The sequence below is a fragment of the Salmo salar genome, chromosome 11 (genome assembly GCF_965601325.2).
Source record: "Salmo salar chromosome 11, fSalSal1, whole genome shotgun sequence".
Taxonomy (NCBI): domain Eukaryota; kingdom Metazoa; phylum Chordata; class Actinopteri; order Salmoniformes; family Salmonidae; genus Salmo; species Salmo salar.
In genome coordinates, this window is record NC_138301.1 from 116,753,013 (window position 1) to 116,768,290 (window position 15,278).

Here is a 15,278-nt window from a genome sequence, read left to right on the forward strand (position 1 = left end):
AGTTAGATGGAGAACGTCCCTATAGTTAGATGGAGAACATTATGGACATCTCTATAGTTAGATGGAGAACATTGAGGACATCTCTATAGTTAGATGGAGAACGTCCCTATAGTTAGATGGAGAACATTATGGACATCACTATAGTTAGATGGAGAATGTCCCTATAGTTAGATGGAGAACATTGAGGACGTCCCTATAGTTAGATGGAGAACATTGAGGACATCTCTATAGTTAGATGGAGAACATTGAGGACATCTCTATAGTTAGATGGAGAATGTCCCTATAGTTAGATGGAGAACATGGAGGTTTTCAGAAATGTGATGATCATCGTGTGCCAGACAGGGAGCAGAGAATAATGAACTTTTGTCTGTAATCTGATAGGCTGTAGCCTTTTCTACTGTGCACCATTAACATCAAGCTTATTTAACTGTTTTGATGAACATGGGTTTAGACTCCAGGTTAAGCTATAGCCTGTTTCACCAGCAAGCTTCTGCCTTCCTCTTTCATTTCCAACAATTGGGATTTGAAGGTTAGTATTCCCGCTATGACAACTCTGTTTGACTAAAATATTGTCTATCCAACTATAAAGACCATCAGAAAGATGGTGTCAGTAATTCTGCATTATAGTATAACTTATTTATTTTTTAGTAGCGCATGAATGAGCCTCGTGTTTATGCTGAGATAGTCCACTTGATTTGAGTCATTCAACATTAGTTAACAAATGTATTTAAATAAAGAAAATTGGCCAAATAAAATAGCCTACTAAATAGGCCAAACCTAATAAATAAATAAACTAACTATCTCAGGTCTTGACAATATGGACCAAGAGAAGCACCCTTTCTCCCCTCCGTAGCCACAATGTGTATCAATGAGGCCCGTACAGACAACTGACCTGTCCGTTTCTCCTCTTTCATTCAGTTTCATCTTCACATCAGCAAAGAACAACTTAATGTTTCAGAAGGTCACTTTATGTAGACTGGGGGAGACCTCTTTATGTAGAGTGGGGGAGACCTCTTTATGTAGACTGGGGGAGACCTGTTTATGTAGACTGGGGGAGACCTGTTTATGTAGAGTGGGGGAGACCTGTTTATGTAGAGTGGGGGAGACCTGTTTATGTAGAGTGGGGGAGACCTGTTTATGTAGACTGGGGGAGACCTGTTTATGTAGACTGGGGGAGACCTGTTTATGTAGACTGGGGAGACCTGTTTATGTAGACTGGGGGAGACCTGTTTATGTAGACTGGGGGAGACCTGTTTATGTAGACTGGGGGAGACCTGTTTATGTAGACTGGGGGAGACCTGTTTATGTAGACTGGGGGAGACCTGTTTATATAGACTGGGGGAGACCTGTTTATGTAGACTGGGGGAGACCTGTTTATGTAGACTGGGAGAGACCTGTTTATGTAGACTGGGGGAGACCTGTTTATGTAGACTGGGGGAGACCTGTTTATATAGACTGGGGGAGACCTGTTTATGTAGACTGGGGGAGACCTGTTTATGTAGACTAGGAGAGACCTGTTTATGTAGACTAGGAGAGACCTGTTTATGTAGACTAGGAGAGACCTGTTTATGTAGACTGGGGGAGACCTGTTTATATAGACTGGGGGAGACCTGTTTATATAGACTGGGGGAGACCTGTTTATGTAGACTGGGGGGGAGACCTGTTTATGTAGACTGGGGGAGACCTGTTTATGTAGACTGGGGGAGACCTTTTAAGATTAAAATTATTCAAATATAATTTAGGATCTGGTCGGTATTTCACATATTTTCACACAGATCCGAAGTCCGTGGCCACTGAGCAGGATCCGACCCGGGATCAACGACAAAATCCCGGGTCGGGTAATCCAGTTCGGGAAGATCTGTGAAGACCTCTACTGTGTGTGTGTGTGTGTGTGTGTGTGTGTGTGCTCGCTCTAATCTGCAAATGAAACCATTCAATGGATTAACTATCTGACTAAACATCTCTTCTGTAGAATTTCAGCAACACAAAGAACTATCTCCCTCCAGAGATGAAGTCCTTCTTTACACCTGGAAAGGTAGGATGACTGCCCATGGTATTCATTCATTCAGACAGGCCTTAACGGTAGGATGACTGCCCATGGTATTCATTCATTCAGACAGGCCTTAACGGTAGGATGACTGCCCATGGTACTCATTCATTCAGACAGGCCTTAACGGTAGGATGACTGCCCATGGTATTCATTCAGACAGGCCTTAACGGTAGGATGACTGCCCATGGTATTCATTCAGACAGGCCTTAACGGTAGGATGACTGCCCATGGTATTCATTCAGACGGGCCTTAACGGTAGGATGACTGCCCATGGTATTCATTCAGACAGGCCTTAACGGTAGGATGACTGCCCATGGTATTCATTCAGACAGGCCTTAACGGTAGGATGACTGCCCATGGTATTCATTCAGACGGGCCTTAACGGTAGGATGACTGCCCATGGTATTCATTCAGACAGGCCTTAACGGTAGGATGACTGCCCATGGTATTCATTCAGACAGGCCTTAACGGTAGGATGACTGCCCATGGTATTCATTCAGACGGGCCTTAACGGTAGGATGACTGCCCATGGTATTCATTCAGACGGGCCTTAACGGTAGGATGACTGCCCATGGTATTCATTCAGACGGGCCTTAACGGTAGGATGACTGCCCATGGTATTCATTCAGACGGGCCTTAACGGTAGGATGACTGCCCATGGTATTCATTCAGACGGGCCTTAACGGTAGGATGACTGCCCATGGTATTCATTCAGACGGGCCTTAACGGTAGGATGACTGCCCATGGTATTCATTCAGACGGGCCTTAACGGTAGGATGACTGCCCATGGTATTCATTCAGACGGGCCTTAACGGTAGGATGACTGCCCATGGTATTCATTCAGACGGGCCTTAACGGTAGGATGACTGCCCATGGTATTCATTCAGACGGGCCTTAACGGTAGGATGACTGCCCATGGTATTCATTCAGACGGGCCTTAACGGTAGGATGACTGCCCATGGTATTCATTCAGACGGGCCTTAACGGTAGGATGACTGCCCATGGTATTCATTCAGACGGGCCTTAACGGTAGGATGACTGCCCATGGTATTCATTCAGACGGGCCTTAACGGTAGGATGACTTCCCATGGTATTCATTCAGACGGGCCTTAACGGTAGGATGACTGCCCATGGTATTCATTCAGACAGGCCTTAACGGTAGGATGACTGCCCATGGTATTCATTCAGACGGGCCTTAACGGTAGGATGACTGCCCATGGTATTCATTCAGACGGGCCTTAACGGTAGGATGACTGCCCATGGTATTCATTCAGACGGGCCTTAACGGTAGGATGACTGCCCATGGTATTCATTCAGACGGGCCTTAACGGTAGGATGACTGCCCATGGTATTCATTCAGACGGGCCTTAACGGTAGGATGACTGCCATTGGTATTCATTTGCTCAACTTCGGTTGTTAGAATCAGCGATTGGGAGCCCTTGCCAAACAGTGGGATAAATTGTCTAACCCAGATGGGTTCTAACCCAGGGGGGTTCTAACCCAGATGGGTTCTAACCCAGGGGGGTTCTAACTCCGATGGGTTCTAACCCGGGGGGTTCTAACTCCGATGGGTTCTAACCCAGGGGGGTTCTAACCCAGATGGGTTCTAACCCAGGGGGGTTCTAACTCCGATGGGTTCTAACCCGGGGGGTCAGACATATGGCCCGTTGGTAGTTTGAGTAATAAAATAACAATCTATGTACACTACATGACCAAAAGTATGTGGACACCTGCTCGTTGAACATCTCATTACAAAATCATGGACATTAATATAGAGTTGGTCCCCCCCTTTTGTTGCTATAACAGCCTCCACTCTTCTGGGAAGGCTTTCCACTAGATGTTGGAACATTGCTGCTATAACAGCCTCCACTCTTCTGGGAAGGCTTTCCACTAGATGATGGAACATTGCTGCTATAACAGCCTCCACTCTTCTGGGAAGGCTTTCCACTAGATGTTGGAACATTGCTGCTATAACAGCCTCCACTCTTCTGGGAAGGCTTTCCACTAGATGTTGGAACATTGCTGTGGGGGACTTGCTTCCATTCAGCCTCTAGAGCATTAGTGTTGTCGGCGTTACAATTCATCCCAAAGGTGTTCCATGGGGTTGAGGTCAGGACTCTGTGCAAGCCAGTCAAGTTCTTCTACACCGATCTCGACAAACCATTTCTGTATGGACCTCGCTTTGTGCACGGGGGCATTGTCATGCTGAAACAGGAAAGGGCCTTCCCCAAACGGTTGCCACAAAGTTGGAAGCACAGAATCATCTAGAATGTCATTGTATGCTGTAGCGTTAAGATTTCCCTTCACTGGAACTAAGGGGTCTAACCCGAACCATGAAAAACATCCCAGACCATTATTCCTCCTCCACCAAACTTTACAGTTGGCACTATGCATTGGGGCAGGTAGCGTTCTCCTGGAATCTGCCAAACCCAGATTCGTCCATCGTACTGCCAGATGGTGAAGCGTGATTCATCACTCCAGAGAACATGTTTCCACTGCTCCAGAGTCCAATGGCAGCGAGCTTTACACCACTCCAGCCGACGCTTGGCTTTGTGCATGGTGATCTAAGGCTTGTGTGCGGCTGCTCAGCCATGGAAACCCATTTCATGAAGCTCCCAACGAACAGTTCTTGTGCTGACGTTGCTTTGAGGCAGTTTTGAACTCGGTAGTGAGTGTTGCATCCGAGGACAGATGATTTTTACACGCTTCAGCACTCTGCGGTCCCATTCTGCGAGCTTGTGTGGCCTACCACTTCGCAGCTGAGCCGTTGTTGCTCCTAGACGTTTCCACACCATAGTAACAGCACTGACAGTTGACCAGGGAAGCTGTAGCAGGACAGAAATTTGATGAACTGACTTGTTGGAAAGGTGGCATCCTATTACGGTGCCAAGTTGAAAGTCACGGAGGCCATTCTACTGCCAATGTTTGTCTATGGAGATTGCATGACTGTGTGCTCGATGTTATACACCTGTCAGCAACGGGTGTGGCTGAAATAGCGGAATCCACTAATTTAAAGGGGTGTCCACATACTTTTGTATATATAGTATACTTTAAAATGACTAAAACCATGTTGAAACTGTGTAGAAATAATGAACCTACATCCCTGCAGTATCTCCACTGTGTCCAGCTGGCTAATTAATAATCACCCAAATTAAAAAAAATACATTTCTGGAGGGGAGATATAAGTGAATGCAGCCCCCGGGGAAAAATGAGTTTGTCTCACCTGTTCTGACCTCTGACCTTTCCTCTCTTCCCTTCTTCCCTGTGCCCCTACACATCACCCCTTCATATCTTCCCTGTGCCCCTACACATCCTCCATCACCCCTACATATCCTCCCTCACCCCTACACATCCCCCTCTCTCCTCCCCCCAGCCTAAAGCAGCTAACGTGTTAGGAGCGGTGAACAAGCCCCTGGCCTCAGCAGGCAAACCCATCCAGAGCAAAGCATCACGCATGGAGACGGCTAGCAACGAGGATAGTACCTCAAACCCCAGCTCTCCTCAACGCACCAAGACCAGGTACACACACCTCTTACCCTAGACCTGACCCGTCCTCCTGTCTCTGTCCCAGACGGTGTCTCTAACCCGTCCTCCTGTCTCTGTCCCAGACATTAGTGTCTCTAGCCTGTCCTCCTGTCTCTGTCCCAGACGGTGTCTGTAACCTGTCCTCCTGTCTCTGTCCAAGACATGAGTATCTCTAACCTGTCCTCCTGTCTCTGTCCCAGACATGACAGTGCAGAGGACCACAGTGAGAATGAAGACATCATGAAGAAAGGAGACCCCTCTGATACAAAGGTATTTTCCTAATGATCCTTAAGTGTCTGAAATGTATTGTGTAGCTCAATGAAGTTACTTTAACATGATTTGTACATGAAATGTGAAAATGCTAATATCAGGGATATTGACCTGCATTGGTTTTTATATCACAAATGCTAAAATGTTAGCATTGGGAAACAGTGGCCGGATAAAACCAAAACAATGGTTTCTATCCATATCTTATCCATACACTGCTCACAGGGGAAGGAATCCAACGTGTCGTTTAACTATCCCACCAAGTAAGACTCATTTACTGAGAAAGTATATTTTCACTTGGAAATATATCTATTTGTTCTTGGGTAATCCAAACAAGCGATCAGTCAGTTACCTGTGACCCTCAAAGTAACAAACTGTCAGATCCAACTTAGTCGACACTACTGTCTCCTTACTGTCAAATAGCAGTTCATTGACAATACGGTCTTCTTACAGGACAGTGACAAACCCCGGGGCCGTAAACGAGGCGCCGCCTCCAGTAACCTTGACGACAACCCTTCTCCTAAACCCAAGCGCGGCCGCAAGAAGGCAGCAGCAGTTGACCCCGAAGACCAATGGGGAGAGGAGTCCCGACTCGGCGACGCCCAGACGGAAGACGAGCAGAACAGCCCGCCCAAAAAAGGGCGTAGGGGGCGGTCCACGAAGGCTGCGGCAGCCAATCAGGAAACGCCAGCTAAGGGGAGGGGGCGGGGCCGGAAGAAGGCAACTCCTCCCCCTGAAGAAGAGGATGAGGGAGGAGAGGAGGAAGAAGAGGAGGAAGAGGAAGAGGAGGAGAATATGGAGCTGAAGACTAAGGTTGGAAGACCAGCGCGGGCGGCAAGGAGATCAACACAGAGGTCAGAGTGCATTTGGTGTTTTTTTCCTTGATATGTGATGTAGTCACCTCATGAAACCATCCTGTAAGACCTGTTACAGTTCTGTTGACATACATTTATATACAGTGGATTCACAAAGTATTCGGACCCCTCGACTTTTTCCACATTTTGTTATGTTACAGCCTTATTCTAAAATGGATTAAATAGTTTTTCCCCCTCATTAATCTACACACAATACCCCATAATGACATCACAATGCCCCATAATGACATCGCAATGCCCCATAATGACATCACAATACCCCATAATGACATCACAATACCCCATAATGACATCACAATACCCCATAATGACATCACAATACCCCATAATGACATCACAAATACCCCATAATGACAAAGCAAAAACAATAAAAACATTTTTTTTTTTAAAGACAAAAAAACCCCATCACATTTACATAAGTATTCAGACCCTTTACTCAGTACTTTGTTGAAGCACCTTTTACAGCGATTACAGCCTTGAGTCTTCTTGGGTATGATGCTACAAGTTTGGCACACCTGTATTCGGGGAGTTTCTCCCATTGTTCTCTGCAGATCCACTCAAACTCTCTCAGGTTGGATGGGGAGCGATACTGCACAGTTATTTTCAGGTCTCTCCAGAGATGTTCGATCAGGTTCAAGTCCGGGTTCTTGCTGGGCCACTCAAGGACATTTAGAGACTTGTCCCGAAGCCACTCCTGCGTTGTCTTGGCTGTGTGCTTAGGGTCGTTGTCCTGTTGGAAGGTGAACCTTCACCCCAGTCTGAGGTCCTGAGCGCTCTGGAGCAGGTTTTCATGAAGGATCTCTCTGTACTTTGCTCCGTACATTTTTCCCTCGATCCTGACTAGTCTCCTAGTCCCTGCCTTTGAAAAACATCCACACAGCATGATGCTGCCACCACCATGCTTCACCATAGGGATGGTGCCAGGTTTCCTCCAGACGTGACGCTTGGCATTCAGGCCAAAGAGTTCAATCTTGGTTTCATCCGACCAGAGAATCTTGTTTCTCATGGTCTGAGAGTCCTTTAGGTGCCTTTTGGGCTGTCATGTGCCTTTTACTGAGGAGTGGCTTCCGTCTGGCCACTCTACCATAAAGGCCTGATTTGGTGGAGTGCTGCAGAGATGGTTGTCCGTCTGGAAGGTTCTCCCATCTCCACAGAAGAACTCTGGAGCTCTGTCAGAGTGACCTCCCCCGATTGCGGAGTTTGGCCGGGCGGCCAGATCTAGGAAGAGTCTTGGTGGTTCCAAACTTCTTCCATTTATGAATGATGGAGGCCACTGTGTTCTTGGGGACCTTCAATGCTGCAGAAATGTTTTGGTACCCTTCCCCAGATCTGTGCCTCGACACAATCCTATCTCTACGGACAATTCCTTTTGACCTCTGTGCATGTCTGAGCAAAAACCAAGCCATGTCAACTGTGGGACCTTAAATAGACAGGTGTGTGCCTTTCCAAATCATGTCCAATCAATTGAATTTGCCACAGGTGGACTCCAATCAAGTTGTAGAAACATCTCAAGGATGGTCAATGGAAACAGGATGCACCTGAGCTCAATTTAGAGTCTCATAGCAAAGGCTCTGAATACTTATGTAAATAAAGTATTTCTGTTTTTTATTTTAATACGTTTGCAAACATTTCTCAAAACCTGTTTTGGCTTTGTCATTATAGGGTATATATGTGTAGACTGAGGAAAACAATTTATTTGATCAATTTTAGAATCAGGCTATAACGTAACAAAATGTGGAAAAAGTCAAGGGGTCTGAATACTTTCTGAATGCCCTGTAGACATTTATGCTCTTTTTTTAATCTGTTTATTATTTCAAATTCAAATAAAGTGAGATATTAACTGTGGTGTTGAAAGAATCCCACATTTATCTATATTTGTTGTCAATCATGTCTAAATCCTGTTGTTTTCCTTCCCAGTTGTGAGTCTGCTGAGTCCACCCCAGTGAAGAAGAGAGGACGGCCGGCCAAGGCAGCAGCACAGCCCGCCAAGAAACAACCAGCGTAAGTGTGTGTGTGCATTAGTGATGTGGACCTTTCCCTTACAAGGCGATTCGATATGTATCGAGAAACATAGGATATTATACATTATAGTTTGAAATGATTTGATGCATTAACATTTGTTGCATTAACACATTAGTTTTCTAAATTAAAATCTGCTGCTGATAGAGCTCATGAGCTCTGTGTGTGTGTGAGTGAGTGTAAATGATTTATGTCTATGGTGTGTACCTGATCTAGGTGAGTGTAAATGATTTATGTCTATGGTGTGTACCTGATCTAGGTGAGTGTAAATGATTTATGTCTATGGTGTGTACCTGATCTAGGTGAGTGTAAATGATTTATGTCTATGGTGTGTACCTGATCTAGGGTTGCAAACTTTCCGGTCATTTGGGAAGTTGAGCCCTGGAATTTTGCTTAAATACATTTTTAAAAGTTAGTTTATAACAGTGAACCTTTTTTGTGGGAAACACAAGGCAATTCTAGGTCTTGTGGCATATTTTGGTTAAACTATCCCCAATTCAATGGAATTGCAACCCTCTGCATGCACAGTGCATTCTTCCATCACATGATTCTCAAGATCTTGCACACTAATGAGATGCTATTGAGCCCACACTACTACACTGTCTGATGCAGAATCATCTGGCCAAGTGCATAAAGTTCCCTCAGCGCTCACAACAAGCAACCTCTGACAAAAGTCCCTCTACTTCTATTTGAGGTGAAAATAATGAATCAGACACCTTATCGATAGCAACAGCTCATGGTCCTCCTGGAATCAGAAGTTTTTTTGACTCAATGGAGGAACATAGTCAGAGAAATGCTGATGAATGTCTTGCTCGAGCTGTGTATGCAACTGGTTCACCTCTGATGCTCACAGGCAATGTGTATTGGAAGAGATTTCATGAAGGTTCTTCGCCCAGCATACATCCCTCTAACCAGGCATGATTTATTACTCATTTACTGGATGCAGAGTTCACAGAGTTCAAGTGAAGGTCAAGCAAATCATAGAGAAAGCAGACTGTATTGCAATCATCTCTGATGGGTGGTCGAATGTTCGTGGGCATCATCATCCCCACCCCTCAACCAGTATTCTACAAGAGCACAGACACAAGGGACAACAGACACGCCGGTCTCTACATTGCAGATGAGCTGAAGGCAGTCATCAATGACCTTGGCCCACAGAAGGTGTTTGCACTGGTGACAGACAATGCTGCGAACATGAAGGCTGCTTGGTCTAAAGTGGAGGAGACCTACCCTCACATCACACCCATTGGCTGTGCTGCTCATGCATTGAATCTGCTCCTCAAGGACATCATGGCACTGAAAACAATGGATACACTCTACAAGAGAGCCAAGGAAATGGTTAGGTATGTGAAGGGTCAGCAAGTTATATCAGCAATCTACCTCACCAAGCAACGTGAGAAGAATAAGAGCACCACATTGAAGCTGCCCAGTAACACCCGTTGGGGTGGTGTTGTCATCATGTTTGACAGTCTCCAGGAGGGGAAGGAGTCTCTCCAAGAAATGGCCATATCACAGTCTGCCGATATGGACAGCCCCATCAAGAGGATCCTCCTGGATGATGTATTTTGGGAGAGAGTGGTAAGCAGCCTGAAACTCCTGAAACCTATAGCAGTAGCCATTGCACGGATTGGAGGGAGACATCCTGTCTGATGTTCAGACTCTGCTTGCAGATGTAAGAGAAGAAATCCGTACTGCCCTGCCATCTTCACTGTTGCTCCAAGCAGAGGAAACTGCAGTTCTGAAAAACATCAAAAAGCGTGAAGACTTCTGCCTGAAGCCCATACACGCCGCAGCGTACATGTTGGACTTCAAGTATGCTGGTAAGAGCATTCTGTCTGGTGCAGAGATCAACAAGGCCTATGGTGTCATCACTACTGTGTCTCGCCACCTTGGCCTGGATGAAGGCAAGGTTCTTGGTAGTCTGGTGAAGTACACTTCCAAGCAAGGGCTTTGGGATGGAGATGCAATATGGCAGTCATGCCAACATATCTCATCAGCCACCTGGTGGAAGGGACTTTGTGGATCTGAGTCTCTTTCCCCTGTTGCCTCCATCATCCTCCAAATCCCACCATCATCAGTTGCCTCAGAGCGCAACTGGTCCTTGTTTGGGACACACACACACACACACCAAAGCACGCAACCGGCTGACCAATACAAAGGTTGAAAAATTGGTGGCCATCCGGGCAAATTTAAGGCTTTTTGAGCCTGACAACGAACCATTCTCAACAAAGTTGGAAAGTGTCATTGAAGGTGAGGCCTCAAGAGTCTGATGGACATTGAGAAGGTCCAGGGAGAAGACATGGAAGGAAGCCTGAGAGGAAGACAACCAAAGCTTTAGTTTCTACACTATCATTTTACAGATGTATGTTGAAAACGTTTTTGGGAGATGCGATGGATCAATGGGGATCATTCAATATTCCCTTTTGTTGTACAGTGAAATCATCCCATGTGAAGAGTCAAGTGATTTAATTAAAGTTCAGTTTGTAACTAAAACATTTTTTTTTTCTACTGGAAGGATTTAATAATTTGCAATTGTCTACTGATGAAAAGGTTTATGTTTCTGTCTCCATATGATATGGTAAATATATCCAATGCAAAAAAACATCTACATTTAAATGGTATTAATATTCATTTGCATATATTTCCGTTAATTCCCATATATTCCCGTTAATTCCCATATATTCCCGTTAATTCCCACAGAATGTTTCCACGCTATATATATATATATATATATATATATATATATATATATATATATATTCTCACCGCCATCTCAAAATCAGATGGTTAATGACCGCTTCAAAGTTGTTCAAGTGATCTTGTCTGCTGTGCTCCTCAGAAAGTGATTTCTGTCCTTGCTGTGAAATGATAAACTTTACTCTGTATATCTAAAAATGACCATATACACTGATTGTTTAAAGAGGCAATATGTAACTTTTTTTGGGGTGACCCGACCAAATTCACATAGAAATGTGAGTTATAGATCTGTCATTCTCATTGAAAGCAAGTCTAAGAAGCGGTAGATCTGTTCTTTGTGTGCTATTTCTATGCTACCCGTGCTTAAGTTTAGTTTTGCGTCTTTTACTTTCAGTTTTGGATCGGTTTGGGGTCCATGGACCGATGCACTTGTATCTTAAACATTTGAATCAGGGACCGATAAGTGTTGATGAAACGTTACATCCCTAGTGTACATGAAACGAATGTTTTGCATTTGTTTGCGTGTGTATGAGTGTGTGCAGCCTTTGTGTGTGTGTGTCTAAACCAGCCTCCTTCCCTGTCCCATAGGCGTGGCCGTGGTAAGGCAGCAGCACCACCAGCAGCCAAAGAGGAGTCTGATGAGATGGAGACACCGGCTGAGGAAGAAGAGGAGGAGCAGGAGGAAGTGGAGAAGGAGGACGAACAGACCACTCCTAAAGTAAAGGAGACTTCTACTTTGACCTCTAACCTTTCACCCCTAACCGTAAACCCTATAACCCCCAATAGGATATGCAGAAACTCAACCCTTTTGGTATCTTACCAGATGTATGTTCTGACCAGCTCTGTCTGTCTGTCAGGGTGAGGTCAATTCAGGAAGTACACTGAAATTCCAATTCTCTTCTATCCTTTTCATTTAGCAAAAGGTGGAATTTGATTTTGGTTTACTTTCTGAATTGACTGGGATTTAAATGCAATTGACCCTTGTTGTCTGGCTATTAGTTCTATGTTGAATGTTAGTTGATTAAACGTCAGAATGACTGGTGGTTTGTTCTTCACTACGGTTTGGTTCTAAATTTCAGAGTAAATAACTCACGGACACTAGAGAAGCTTTAACCAAGTTTAATTCTTCCCAAAGGGTCGACACAGCTGTATTCAGACAAAAGACATGGCTTCCACCGTGGTGGTGTTCATACCCCACTTCGGGTGGAGTCTCCTCCTTATCTCTAAACATTAACTTGCTAAGCAGGGAACTAAGTGATATGAGCCTTCAAACGGTTTCTCCCCGGCGAGCTTTACACCACTCCAGCCAACGCTTGGCATGAAATACATCTTATTTTTTATGAATGGCATTTTTTTTCTCGTGACAAATTCCCAGTTGGCCACCCTTACAAACAAACAAACATTACAATAATTCAGTGATAATTCTTCTTCCGGTGTTTTCTGCAATCCGCATAAAGAGTTGTAATTACATTTAAATACAATCTATACATAATAGTGAATAAGGTTATCCAAACAATAATTAATGCATTTGCAAACATTTCTAAAAACGTGTTTTTGCTTTGTCATTATGGGGTGTTATTTAATCCATTCTAGAATAAACCTGTAACATAACAACATGTGGAAAGGGGGAAGAGGTCTGAATACTTTCCTAATGAACCGTATACAGATAGTAAATACAGATAGTAAATACAGATAGTAAATCATAGCTACATAATACCAGGGTATATCTGGTGGTCTGTCTCCTCATGGCTACATAATACCAGGGTATATCTGGTGGTCTGTCTCCTCAGCTACATAATACCAGGGTATATCTGGTGGTCTGTCTCCTCATGGCTACATAATACCAGGGTATATCTGGTGGTCTGTCTCCTCATGGCTACATAATACCAGGGTATATCTGGTGGTCTGTCTCCTCATGGCTACATAATACCAGGGTATATCTGGTGGTCTGTCTCCTCATGGCTACATAATACCAGGGTATATCTGGTGGTCTGTCTCCTCAGCTACATAATACAAGGGTATATCTGGTGGTCTGTCTCCTCAGCTACATAATACCAGGGTATATCTGGTGGTCTGTCTCCTCAGCTACATAATACCAGGGTATATCTGGTGGTCTGTCTCCTCATGACTACATAATACCAGGGTATATCTGGTGGTCTGTCTCCTCATGGCTACATAATACCAGGGTATATCTGGTGGTCTGTCTCCTCATGGCTACATAATACCAGGGTATATATGGTGGTCTGTCTCCTCATGGCTACATAATACCAGGGTATATCTGGTGGTCTGTCTCCTCATGGCTACATAATACCAGGGTATATCTGGTGGTCTGTCTCCTCATGGCTACATAATACCAGGGTATATCTGGTGGTCTGTCTCCTCATGGCTACATAATACCAGGGTATATCTGGTGGTCTGTCTCCTCATGGCTACATAATACCAGGGTATATCTGGTGGTCTGTCTCCTCATGGCTACATAATACCAGGGTATATCTGGTGGTCTGTCTCCTCATGGCTACATAATACCAGGGTATATCTGGTGGTCTGTCTCCTCATGGCTACATAATACCAGGGTATATCTGGTGGTCTGTCTCCTCAGCTACATAATACCAGGGTATATCTGGTGGTCTGTCTCCTCATGGCTACATAATACCAGGGTATATCTGGTGGTCTGTCTCCTCATGGCTACATAATACCAGGGTATATCTGGTGGTCTGTCTCCTCATGGCTACATAATACCAGGGTATATCTGGTGGTCTGTCTCCTCATGGCTACATAATACCAGGGTATATCTGGTGGTCTGTCTCCTCATGGCTACATAATACCAGGGTATATCTGGTGGTCTGTCTCCTCATGGCTATATAATACCAGGGTATATCTGGTGGTCTGTCTCCTCATCACTCAGCTACATAATACCAGGGTATATCTGGTGGTCTGTCTCCTCATGGCTACATAATACCAGGGTATATCTGGTGGTCTGTCTCCTCATGGCTACATAATACCAGGGTATATCTGGTGGTCTGTCTCCTCATGGCTACATACTACCAGGGTATATCTGGTGGTCTGTCTCCTCATGGCTACATAATACCAGGGTATATCTGGTGGTCTGTCTCCTCATGGCTACATAATACCAGGGTATATCTGGTGGTGTGTCTCCTCATGGCTACATACTACCAGGGTATATCTGGTGGTCTGTCTCCTCATGGCTACATAATACCAGGGTATATCTGGTGGTCTGTCTCCTCATGGCTACATAATACCAGGGTATATCTGGTGGTCTGTCTCCTCATGGCTACATAATACCAGGGTATATCTGGTGGTCTGTCTCCTCATGGCTACATAATACCAGGGTATATGTGGTTGTCTGTCTCCTCATGGCTACATAATACCAGGGTATATGTGGTGGTCTGTCTCCTCATGGCTACATAATACCAGGGTATATCTGGTGGTCTGTCTCCTCATGGCTACATAATACCAGGGTATATCTGGTGGTCTGTCTCCTCATGACTACATAATACCAGGGTATATCTGGTGGTCTGTCTCCTCATGGCTACATAATACCAGGGTATATCTGGTTGTCTGTCTCCTCAGCTACCTAATACCAGGGTATATCTGGTGGTCTGTCTCCTCATGACTACATAATACCAGGGTATACCTGGTGGTCTGTCTCCTCATGGCTACATAATACCAGGGTATATCTGGTGGTCTGTCTCCTCAGCTACCTAATACCAGGGTATATCTGGTGGTCTGTCTCCTCATGGCTACATAATACCAGGGTATATCTGGTGGTCTGTCTCCTCAGCTACATAATACCAGGGTATATCTGGTGGTCTGTCTCCTCATGG

At 44.9% G+C, this 15,278-nt stretch overlaps 1 protein-coding gene across 1 annotated transcript in view; it reads left to right on the forward strand.

Moving 5' to 3' along the window:
- Positions 1-15,278, forward strand: part of LOC145850140 (sister chromatid cohesion protein PDS5 homolog B-like) — a 66,403-nt gene that overhangs the window by 43,746 nt on the left and 7,379 nt on the right. The window contains 6 exon segments of the mRNA XM_082958303.1: positions 1,973-2,035; positions 5,424-5,569; positions 5,776-5,845; positions 6,296-6,696; positions 8,635-8,718; positions 12,022-12,151. Coding sequence (XP_082814429.1) covers positions 1,973-2,035; positions 5,424-5,569; positions 5,776-5,845; positions 6,296-6,696; positions 8,635-8,718; positions 12,022-12,151 — 894 coding nt within the window.